The sequence below is a fragment of the Fundulus heteroclitus genome, chromosome 18 (assembly GCF_011125445.2).
Source record: "Fundulus heteroclitus isolate FHET01 chromosome 18, MU-UCD_Fhet_4.1, whole genome shotgun sequence".
NCBI lineage: Eukaryota > Metazoa > Chordata > Actinopteri > Cyprinodontiformes > Fundulidae > Fundulus > Fundulus heteroclitus.
The window spans coordinates 5720110-5732426 of NC_046378.1; the positions used below are offsets into that span (position 1 = coordinate 5720110).

Genomic DNA, 12317 nt, shown 5'->3' on the forward strand with positions numbered 1-12317 from the left:
GGTTTATAATATTTGAAAAGCCGAAAAAGTTGGAGAAATATTAAAGCTGTGCCCACCTTCACAGATAACAAAACATCTACCAAACATGATATTCAGTGGGATATGGATGTAAAGGTGTTTGAAAAGTTCCAGCACTGACATGAGTGGCACCTGCATCACGGAAACCATCAGTTAATTGGGGGGGCCTATGCGCTGTAACTCTGACCCTCCTAAGAGATGAACACTTTTGGTTCTGACCTTGAGACCGGTTCTTCAGAACATCCTCCACCTTCTTCACTGTCATCTCCAGAACTCTGCGTTCTCCATCTTGGAATGGAGCTGTGGGGAAACAGCACGGTCGCTGCATCCAACCAACCTTCATCCACATGAAACGCCCGCAGTAAGATACTGCGGACCAGCGTGTGCGCCGCATACTCACGTCCGTGTCCGCCGCAGGCTCCGCAGCTCCTGCAGACTTTCATTGATGCGAGCTCGCCTCTTCTTCTCCACCAGAGGTTTCCTGATCTAAAGCAACGCAGAAAGAAAACCATCATCCATCCCCCTCCTCCGTCTCATTTTATATCATAAATGTAATTCATTAAAAAATAAAACACATAGTAAAACACCCAAGCGTGTTTTTGCACAAGCAGCGTGACAAGTGCGCCACACTGACGTTACCGCACCTTTCTGTCCGCTTTCTGAATCCCGTAGCAGGACTCGTCCTCCTCCGCGTAAAGTCCAGCGTTACCGGGCGGGCGGCGGGGGGCCATGTTGGTCGGAACGCCGCGTCTGTGGCTTCTCCCGCTGCTGCTTTTCGCCTCCGGTGTCGTCGGCGAATGGGGACAGCTGGCAAACGGAACCGGTCACAGGCAGGACGGAGGGGAGGGGGGGGAGAGAGAAAAAAAAAAAGCAGGCGAGGCGCCCTGTTTTATTGTGCCACCCCTGTGTGTCGTGCTGCTGGTGCGGACTGGTTGTTAGTATTTATAGGGGCTTATTAACATGTGAATAGAGGCTGGAGCTGCGGCGCTGGGGGCCAACAGAGCGCACACGGCCGGAGCCAATGCGCGCAGCTCCTTTGTCTGTGGTCAGCCCCGGTGTGCGCCCCGAGGAGCTCAGCACCGGCTTTAATCACACAATATGTTGGTTTGGGGGAACGCCGGCCGCGCAGTTATTCCCCCATGACGACAAGCCGGCGTGCACATTAAATCTGCTGCACAGCGCATAGCGCGCAGAATGACGCACTGAATTAACATTTAGCCCATTAAAGGCTGGCTGTTTAGTAGGTTTTAATGCAACATGCCATTTAAACTTCTTCCCATTTATTCTGAGGTTGCAAGCTCTATTGCTATTTTATGTGAAAGTAGTGCGCAGAAGTCTTTTCCGCATTAGTCTTTGCGAAATAAACTGACGAGATGAACAGCATCGACAGGTCCTTTTCAAATGTTTCTCAATTTGACTGATTGAACACATGAACTTACCTCGATCTCAACCGTACTGTGGCTCAGAATGTATCGTAGGGTTTTCTTTTTTGCTGGACCGTGAGGAACCTCCAAAAACAGCCTCAACGCTTTTACAGCCTCCAGCAGGATTAGTTTTACAGTGTCGTCCTTTAGCTCCATGTTCACAACAACTATGTCCCCACAGCATCACACTGCCACTATCATGCTTCACCGTGGGATGGTGTTTACGGTGATTTTCAGTATTAGTTTTCTGATAGACGAGTTTTGCATCAACTAGAAGGTTGAGATTTGATCTCATCTGATCAGAGGTCAGATGAGATGAGACCAGATGAGAATGACCCTGCATGGCTTAAAGTAGGGTTGCTTTCTTTGAAATGGCTTTTTATGCACCTCTTAATAAATAAAGACCCGATCTGTGGAGTCCACGGCTGTACTTGTCCTGTCAACAGATTCTCCCACCACAACCTTGCATATCTGCTCCTCCAGAGTCAAACTGGGCCTTTTGATTTCTCATCTGGATAATGCTCTGCTTGCCCTGGCTGTTCGTTTAGGTGGACCACCATGATGGTAACGTTGTTTTTAGTTCCAGTCATTTTTGGATCAAAGTGTGAAAGGTGCTCAGTGAGATGTAAAACTTGATATAGTGGATTAGAAAATCAGCTTTAAACCCGTTTCTCTTAAATTTCTTCACAACTTTCTCTCTGAGCTGTTTGTTGTTTTTGTTTTTGCTCTTTGTTCTGATGTTCTCCAATAATCCACTGAACTTAACAGAACTGATGGATTTACACTGAGATTAAATCCCGCATAGCTGCGCTACTTCTTCATTACTCCTTATGTGGTTTCTGAAGCATTAGTCGTGTTCAGTTTCAAGGTTTTAGAAAATGCTTCACAATTAGATTTCCCCAGAGTTTGAAAAACTGCGTTTGTGCGCCATTATTTTCCCTGCCCTACCGCCTCCATCTGTACCGGCTCTTGTTGCCCGAGCCTCAGCAGATCCACCGGCCTGTTGGCGGATGTAACGCGATGCCTTCAGTTGGCAGCTGCTGCTGGCGGCCCCTCGGCCTGAACTGAATCAGCCGGGGAATTAAGGGCCCTTCTCCAAAAAGAAAGCGACAGGTGTTGGTCTGCGCCTCGTTTGTTCTCTCTGTTGTTTGGTGGCTTCTTATTTGCGCGCAGCGGTTTTCTCACATAGCCCCCCCCACCCCTCCTCCCCTTGTGTGTCAGAAATGATTTTTATTGATAGTTCGCTGCATTGACCATAACCCCAGTGTGTCCCCCCGGGTGTAAACATGACAAATATGTTGTGTTAAAATTAAACAGCATGCACCCTGCAGATTATTTATAGCCCATGATTGTATTTTTGTTAATGTGTTTCTTGCTGCGCTGGATAGTCCTTACGCCCAGTGTCTATTTGTTTCTGTCTAATGAGGGGCCTCGGGCCCTCTGTCTCCTTATTTACATGTTCTGTACAAACTATTATCATGCTAATCCGTCCCTATAATGGAGCAGAGCCGTCTGCCAGGAAAAGAAGAAAGCATGCAACTGTGCAGCCATGCAGGTAAATGCACTGATGCATTTTTCAGTCGCGTTTTTTTTTTCTTTTTTTTACGCGCACAGTATTGCGCAAAAATGTTCACAAACAAGTCAAGGAAGCGCTGCAGACCTTTGAAGTGGAGTTTTGTGTTTTTGGCACCTCGCCACCTTCACATTACTGTTCCCGAGCTGTAATGGTGAGAGCAGAGGGGAGAGAGCAGCTGTCTCGGCTTACTTTTGTTGGGGAGCTCCGCTGAGGGACCAGACGTCTCCCTCTCTGTCTTTCTAGCTCTATGGACCATCCGCCTGACTGCATGTGGTGGAAAATCATAACAACAACAGCCAATGTAACAAAAATAAATAAATAAAAGCACCGATTGGTTACAAACAGACATATTTTAATACTGCCTTTTTCCAAACTGTTTTGGTTTTTACAACAAATAACCTCCACCAAAATCCAATTAGGACTTCAGGTGAGTCATTCTCCAGACTTTTTGCCAAAATCTGATGTCGGCTAACGCTATATACATTTTATACACAAAGTGGACAAGTAGATGAAAAAGCCCAAGTCTCAGTCCTTTATTTAAAAAAATGCTACCTATAGCAGATGAACAGAAAGGCGTGACTTTAATAAATAGAAAAAAACGTATCCATGGAGGATCTGAAACAGGAACTGAGATACATCACCATTCAGCTAATCATCTAGACTGCGAATTGTGAATGATTAAAGATAACCCCGTTTAGAGCGTGTTGAGATGCATGCTGTATATTCAGACCCATCCTAACCTGGGTAGATTTAACAGGGTTCGCTTCTGTATTTGACTCATCTGACTCGGGTTAGGTTTTCAACCCCAAAAAACACTTAAGAGTGGCTAAGGTCTACATTAAGGCTAAAAAAGACGTAACAGACATAATAACCGGGGACAGGATTACCAAACCAGTAATAGTTAGATATGAACAAAAGGTCAGTAGGTTTTCTTTATGTGCTTAATCTCTGGCGATGAGAGGAAGCTCATGGTTCTTCCACTTAATAAGGCCAGAACTGGTGTCCCTGTGTTGGACCAGACAGGTCACTTGGTCCAACACAGGGACAGACAGACATGGAGCCACACCTAGGAGCAAGTTAGTGACAAATTACAGGGCTGGCCCAAGGCCCTGTAATTGTGCCAATGATATGGATTGCTGCAATCAACAGTCAGATCAGATCATTCACACACCTACTATTTGCTAAAAGAAAACTCTTTGCAGGTCTGGCAGTGCTGTTTACATTGGCCTTTTATGTATTTATCATCCTAGTTAAAAAAGTAATAAAGCAAACTAGTATGCCAAATATTTACAGTGAAAGTGTCATCAGGTTTATTTTATGTATATATATAACTTATATACTACACACCAGTATATATACTATAATATATATATATATATATATATATATATTGATATACTATATAGTATATATATATATATATATATATTACACCTATACATATATGTAATGTATATATATGTAATTCAAATAAAATAATCTCAGAACATTTCAACAAATACCTTAAATAATGTAAGTAAACTTTTACCTGCTGCAACCAGGTAAAAAGATGGGTTAAAGAGCTATTTAATTAAATCTGAATAATTAGTTCTGAAAAACTATGTAAATACTATGAAACTATATGCAAAAGCTTATTCCTTGTTCATTGCAACCTTTGTTCATTGCTCATTCATTTGTTTGTCTTTTATGTGCACTCTTAGCCGAAGTGGCCAAAAAGAATTTTCACCATGGTAACACGCGGTGACAATAAAGAATCTTTGAATCTTTGTTAAAAAAAAAACTAAACTGTCTTTAGCCACACATTAGACCTTCTTATATTAATCTGTTCTTCTTCAATACGCAGCTGACTTTGTAAAACCTGTGCTTCCTGGCTTTTCTGGCTGCAGAGTCATTTATGACACCACTGTAAGAAATCTGATGGCAAGCTTTGTTCTTAATACTAATCACTGCCAGTCCACTCAGACTGTCTGGTGCCATGGAAGATATGAAATTGTTTTTGTTTTTTATTAATGTGAGCTTGGAAAAGCTCTGCTCTGCAGAGAGAGATATCCATAGAGCTAACCAAAGACTTGGGTACAAGTCACAGATCTGGTTTTATGAGAAGTAAATGAACCGTTCATATGGGGTCATCTGTGCTTTAGAGTTCTGGAAGATTTTCCATCTCTGTAGCCAGTGGACTACTATAAATATCAGACAGTTTGTCAAAGATAAGTTAAAATGCATAATTTTATTAAGAAATTGTTTATTCTGTTAATATAAGAAATTATTAGGCATGCAAATAAATTATACTTTCTTCAAATTACTTTTGGGGGCCCCCTGGTGGTCCTAAGCAGCTGTTTAGTCCACTGGGTATCTGTAGTCTACAATCATATACTATTCCGGGTTTGCATTTTTACAGATTATCTACTATAACATCTTGGTTTAAAAACAATTAAAACATTTCAGATTGTATTTATTGTTCATTTAACTTGTGCATTTTATTTTGGTGAACTTACCACCTGTGTTTCAGGAGGAAGTGTTGCCTCACTTCCTGTAATTATAGCTGTCACAGGTAGGGACCAGGTGAAGAGGAGGAGAGGACAAACTATTTCCAGTTGGATGCTGTCAAATTTTAGGCATCGCATAGGTCATGGGATTTTCATTTTATAAATGTCATGGCCATAATCAAAAGATGTTGTTAAAGGGATTGGGAAAGCAACATTAGTGAATTCAAGCATAAACGTATTTAGGGTTACCTGTTTATGGAAGAGTCTACCGGAGGCCATTTTGTCTTCCAGAAAATGAGGGTATTTAAACAGAGAAAGTATGAGATGTTAAGGAGGGAGGAGAGAAACAAGGTCAGTGTAGCTGAGTGCACTTGACGTTAGTTTGGTTGTTTTAAGTTCAGTTATGATCTGTTGAGACATGTTAGCTCTGAGTTATTTTTGTGGATTTTTTAAAAAAATGTTTTTTCACTATTCCTACACTGCTACACTGGACATCATCTGCCTAGTTGCCTTCGTCAGCCACTTTGGCCAGGCTATCACACAGGCCCAATCGGGGATTTAAACCGGGACCTTCCTGTTAACAACGGTTGATGGTAACAGCACTAACAGCCGAGACTGTGTGATGGAAAATAAAGAACACCGCTCAATGTTTATCAAGATCCACAGGAAAACAAGTGAATTTAGATAACAAAGTTTGGACTTAGTATATAACCCCACATTAAATATTACATTTTTATATTAACTTTATAACCTGGTCTTTGGTAGAATGTTAAACATGGCACTTTCTTGTGATAACTATCTAGTGAAAAAGCTAATCTCAAGTGAACAACATCATTCTCTGGTGTGAACTGAATTCATTGGCGATCCACTGACATCAACATTGTTATAACATCATCATTTTACCATCTTACCATTTCTTATTTCATGCTGCATTTAAAAAAAAATGGGCACGCAGGAAGAGTATGTATTTCTGTCCTCCCAAAAGCTATGTGTATGTGCACCTCTAAGGACACATGATGGACCTCGGTTACCTCAAAAGTAAAAACTAATCAAGGCACCATCCCAGTGCCAAGCCTTTGTACTGACTGGCCTACAGCAGGGCTGAGAGGTGAGCTGAAAAAGGACATCCAGAAGGCAAAGCACAGACACGAGCAACGCTGTAACACCTCACGTAACACGCGGAGATGCATCAGGACCATCACAGATTAAGCACAGCAATCAGCAGCTTTCCCTGAGCATTCACATTTTCTCCAACCTTTCCTGGACCAACAAGGACTCTTCTTCCTTAGGAAACTGAAATGGACTGGACTTTCTACTCTATTGCTAATAAACTTTTGTAGAGTTACAGTTGAAAACATCTTGTATCTCAGTGTGACAGTGTGGCATGGGAGCTGAAAAGCACAGGAGAGGAAGGATTTAGCACAGTTGGTGAGATCAGCACAGCGGATCATGGAATGACGCGGTTTGTGCCTAGAAAATGACCCACTTATTGCCACAGATCCCCCCCACCCACCATCCCAGTTCATAGTCCGTTAAATGTGTACAAACATACTACTGAATCCACATCTTCTTGATCGGATGAGAATTATTTACACCCCCTAACACGCTGATGTCTATTTTCACACTTTTTACATTTCTCAATGAATGTTTGTTTGGACATGGATGCATGTCGCACAGGTATGTAACTTGAAGATTTAAACTTGTGCAATATTTTTTACATCATGAGGCTTCATTTAAGCTTCTGAGGGAATGTTGTTGGTACAGTAAAAAAAATAAAATAATTGAAAACATAATTTTTTTGCTGTGTCTGCGTGTTATGTGTAGTCCATGTGCATTCTGAACCGGTGCCTCACCCAAATCTCATTACAGTAACACACAATGACAGTGAAAATTCTTGATTCTTGTACCTGTAAAGGTACTTTCTTTTGTGACAGAGGTTCATTGAAGCCAGCATACCCAGAGAGAACCCACGCCGACACCAGGACAGCGTGTATAGTTTATGCTGAAAGCTCTCCAGCTCAGGGTTCAAATCTGTGACCTCGATGCAACTGTGCTAACAGCACTACCAGGTAGAACCCGGAGTAAGTTAGTATCTAAAATGATGGTCTGTGAAGAATAATTCACTTCCTCTTGGTATATTTTCCAACCAAAGCAAGTGAATCATATTTTTTCAAACCAATGTGTGGTTGATATGACCAAACCACTGTCCCAAAAACATAAACCCAGCAGTTTTTTATGAATTAATAAAATCAAATCTGAAAAAGATCTTGAGACACTGGACCAAAATTGGGAGATAATGTAGATGATGGCAATCTAAAAATTGGACCAAATCTCCAGAAAGATAAAAAAATAAGTGGCATACACACACACACACACACACACACACACACACACACACACACACACACACACACACACACACACACACACTGGAAATCTAATTTTGACATCTATGGAGCCAAGCCTTTGTCTGAAATAGTTTTAGCATCCAGCTTTATGCTTTTACAGCTGCAATTCTAGCTAGCTTGTTGCAAAGGAATGTTGATGGCATTGTTACTCACATGTCTCTGCATTATTTTTTCATCTGATGCAAATCAAAATCACTTTAACGGGATTTGATTTATTTGTTTGGCTTTACAAAGTGGAGCTACTAGACAAAGGCTAAGCTTAGCAGTCTAACTCTAGCTAGTAGCAGGGAGAAATGCTTGTTAGCTAATGTTGTTTGACAATTTCTTCACTGATAAAGAGGTCAAAGGGGCTAAAAAACATAGGTCTTCTGTCACTGTTTTGTTTCACTGGTCATGAGATTTGTTATTAAGTTAAAGTAAATCATATTATCATATTTCTGTTTAGCCTTTGATATCTCCAAAAACATGAACTTTTTGCAACAATAAATTGTTCTATCAACACCCTGACGTATCTGGGTCTAACTAGTTGGAAGAAAAAGTGCTCATTAGATACCAGCTTCTGCTAATGTTGTGTATGGGTTTTTCTAGCTGGAAACAGTGAGGCCAAAGAGGCGATGAAAAAAAGATAAGAATTTCTGTTGTCTCCTCTCAGAGTCGCTCTCAGCAACTATCTAAGTCATTCTGAAGCTAAAACGCATTGGTAGGAATTTTTGGGCTAAGATAGGATCTCTCTGAGAGGACTCTGAGACGGGTCTTGTCACATCTTAGGTTATTTATGTGGCTCTCTCTTTTAGAACCTAAACAAGGTGGGTGCTTCTTGGTGCTTTTACGCACCAGCCTGGAACGTGAAAGCCAGACGGGAAGTGGCCTCACACAAGGAAACTTCTAGATGACCAGTTAGGTTACTGACATTGTCATACAGAAAATACTTTTTTTTGTCTCTTTAGTCTTGTCTAGAAGGTGTACTTATGTAAACATTTCTTCTAAAATGTTTTTTTATCAAGAGCATTTTCTGTAAATAATATAAAAATTTCTCTGTACTATATATATATATATATATATATATATATATATATATATATATATATATATATATATATATTTTTTTTTTTTTTTTTTTTTTTTTTACTGGTTATTCATTCTCTTTCTTATTATTTATTTATCCTCAATAAAACTGTCACTAGAATCACACCTTTAACCGGTTGGGCCGCTGAAACTAATTAATTACTCCCTATTGAGATGATAAAGTTAATCCTATCGACATATTAATAATTGTATGAATGTTAAAGAAGTTTCTGTGCTCATTTCCTCCACTGTTTAGGTGGTGGATTAGCCTAACAGCTCTCTCTGTGTTTCCTCATCAACATGGGCGCTGGGCAATTGCTGGCAAAAGTATATCCAAAAAACATCAAACAAATACCATCTATAAGACTAGTGGTGGTAATGTGTCTTACACTGCATTCTGGGTAACGTAATCACCCACGTAATCAAACATTGACTTTTACACAATGGACACTTTAGGTTTAAACAAACTATATATATATATATATATATATATATATATATATATAGCAGCAAAGATCACTTTCAATGATGTACCTGCTATCATTTTGCACAGTGTTGTTGCAAAACATGGCACATTTTAAAAGAGCAATTGTAGATAAACAAAACAGTCCAATAAGCTTCTTTTAATGAGTAAGTAACATACTTTATTTTTATTAATAATGTTTAGGTTAAATAGTATAGAAAGTAGGAGGATAGAAATGCACTTAGCGAAGGGCCAAAGAAGTAAAGTCATGCCATATATTATGAAATAAATAGATGTTAATACAATAAATAAAAGAAAGATTAATAAGAGCCTTCTATAATGCAGGCTACAAGAAGTCAACTTCTTTAGGGAAGTACTGAGAAAAGGTCTGTATAGAGTTAGTATAGCACAGCTAAACATAATAACCACTGGAACAAAACCGCCCCCACATCTTGGTCTTCTGAACACCATATCTATAAGATACATAACTGAGGATAGTCTTACAAAATTGACATCTTAGATCATTTATCCCCAAGTTCACCAGGGCCTCCACATCTCCAGCATCCCCAGGGATGAGGTGTGGAGTGCAGGCCTCTCCTGACGCTCAGGAACCTGGCCATCTGACTCGCCCTTCTGATGCTGCCTCCCAACTATTGGGCCACTGCGAAGGGGTGTGGTAGGGATGCCTTGGCTGGTCAAGACCGACCCGTCATGCCTGTGTTTGGGCCGGTTGAGGTCATGGTTGGACCTGGGAAGGGACTTGAGGAGGTGGTTGAGGAGCCGGGAGCCAAGAGTTTTGTCCATCCAGTCGCAGGTGAGGAGCATGTTGTGGACCTCGTGCATGCACTGGATGTAGCCTGTGCTGTATCTCTGCTGGGCCTCTAGGCCTAACGTTTGGTCTGGAAGAGAAAAAGATCAAGAAAACAAAAGAGGGACTTAGAGCTGGAATGAGCTCCTGGTGGTGAGAAGAAAACTTGTAGTCAATAGCAGGTTTATATGAACTGCCAATATTTGTCAGAAAACAAAAGCCCACAACTGTCTCTAAAGTATATTTCTCATATTTCTTATTTATTATCTGTACATCATTCAGAATCAACACAAACCAAACCATTGCTCCATTGCTTGCCAGTAACTGTTTGGCAAAGTGAGCAGTTTCCTCAACAGCCTGCCGGATCAAAACCTTTAGCTACTTGTTTTATGCCTTCTGGTGGAGGATCCGTGCACTCTACCTCGCGAGTGGCAGATTTATTCCAGTATATTTTGATTCTAATTTTACTGTTATGGCTACATTTAATAATACTCACTTGAAATTTGTATATATAACAAAGTAGAAAAAAAATATGCAGGTAACAAAAAAGTAAACTGTGGAAGATAGCAGAAAAGAAAAAAAAAGAGAAATCCAGGTAATCTGTGAAATATGTTGTTGTTTTGCTTTGTTAAAAGCATTCGATTTATAATTTCGTCCAAAAAGCTAATTTTCCTTGTTTCAGGCCTTAGGGGATTCAGATATAATAGGCTGATGCTGCCCTCTGCTGCCCTCTGCTGCCCTCTGCTGCCTAATCTTAGCAGTCTCACTCTAACTTGCCAACTGTTTTCATTAGGAAACCTGATTACACTATCAACTATCGCAGCAGAAGATTTGGACAGCAGTTATAGTTAAATGGGGGAAAACAATATTCACCATAAAAACAATAAACACCATACATGTGTAAAAAAAAAAAAAAAAAACTAGCCAAAAGAGCCTTACCATTCAGGTGATTATTGCGGATGTTTTGCAGATGTTTCACCGTCATCTCCAGGATGTCTGCCTTCTCTAGTTTGGATTGCTGTTGGGAAGGAAGGAGAAGCCCTATAAAATTATGGCCGCTGCTTTGATTGACTTCGTTTCTTTCCAGGGAAGATGGGAGACGCGTGGTGGCACTTACATCCAGCCTGAAGGCTCCGATCACTGTTTCTTTCAGCTGATCCAAACAGTTGTTTATCCTCTCCCGTCGTTTCCTCTCGATAAGCGGCTTCCTGAGCTGCAACAACAGCACTCCATGAAGCCAAACACCACACCGAACGGAAGCAAAACGCGGTAACATCCTAAACACAGTGGTACCTTTCTCTCCTCCTTGGCCACGGGGTGTTTCTCTGCGTTGCGCGCTGCAGAAGACGCGGTCATGTTGAAACCGGTGCGCTTCTGTGCTTCTGTCGCTCCTGCCCTGGGTCTCAGCGCGTCTCTAGGGTCCTCGGCGCGTCACAAGCCTTTTATTTATAGGACGCGATTAGCATGTGAATGGACCAGCCCTTTGCCTGCAGGATTTTCCCACACACGTGGTCCCCATCAGTCAAGACTGACAGGTCACTGACTTCACTGAATGACCGGCAGAGCCTAGAAAAAAGAAAGAAAGAGGGAAAAAAAACACCAGCAGATGTCCAGCCTGAAACCAAGCACTGCCTTCCCTCCGCCCAACAGCAGAAAAAAACAAACTTTCGTTTTTCTCTCCGTACTGAACAAGAAAGTGCAATCACCGTGCCTCACTCTGGGGAGCCCCTGGCCCATTCACACAGGGAGAGCATCATTACACTGCTCCATCTGTAGAAAGACCCAAAGCTTCCCCAAGGCTTGCAACAAGAAACAAAGTGACAAGTCGTTTGAAAAAGTTTTCTCACCATATGGCCTCAAAGTTTTTCTACAGGCCTTCCATTTGTGTTACAGTTAAAATCTGAAAAGTCAGGTGTGCATTTTCATTCAGAGGTTTGTTAGAGAACATCAGAGAACAGCATCATGAAGACCAAAGCACACAGGCCAAATATAAATATGTAAAGCACGTTTGGGTCATAAAACATTACTCCAAGCTGTGAACCTCTCATTAAACACTGTTTGGTTAATTA

The 12317-nt window shown here is 41.1% G+C and overlaps 2 protein-coding genes across 2 annotated transcripts; both read right to left on the bottom strand.

Annotated features, from left to right (window-relative positions):
- Positions 1-431: 431 nt before the first annotated feature.
- LOC118556582 (transcription cofactor HES-6-like) lies at positions 432-847 on the bottom strand (the record flags this gene model as incomplete). Its single annotated transcript, XM_036150018.1, is given in 2 exon segments — positions 432-504; positions 663-847. Coding segments are annotated over 2 exon segments (160 nt in total), but the record flags the coding sequence as incomplete, so codon positions are not given.
- An 8741-nt stretch (positions 848-9588) lies between these two features.
- On the bottom strand, positions 9589-11718 carry LOC110368043 (transcription cofactor HES-6). The gene is made up of 4 exons (XM_036150019.1): positions 11542-11718; positions 11366-11461; positions 11188-11266; positions 9589-10339 (listed from the first exon to the last, which is right to left on the bottom strand). The coding sequence occupies exons 1-4, from the start codon at positions 11602-11604 to the stop codon at positions 9978-9980; spliced, it is 600 nt and encodes a 199-aa protein (XP_036005912.1). The 5' UTR covers positions 11605-11718; the 3' UTR covers positions 9589-9977.
- Positions 11719-12317: the final 599 nt, after the last annotated feature.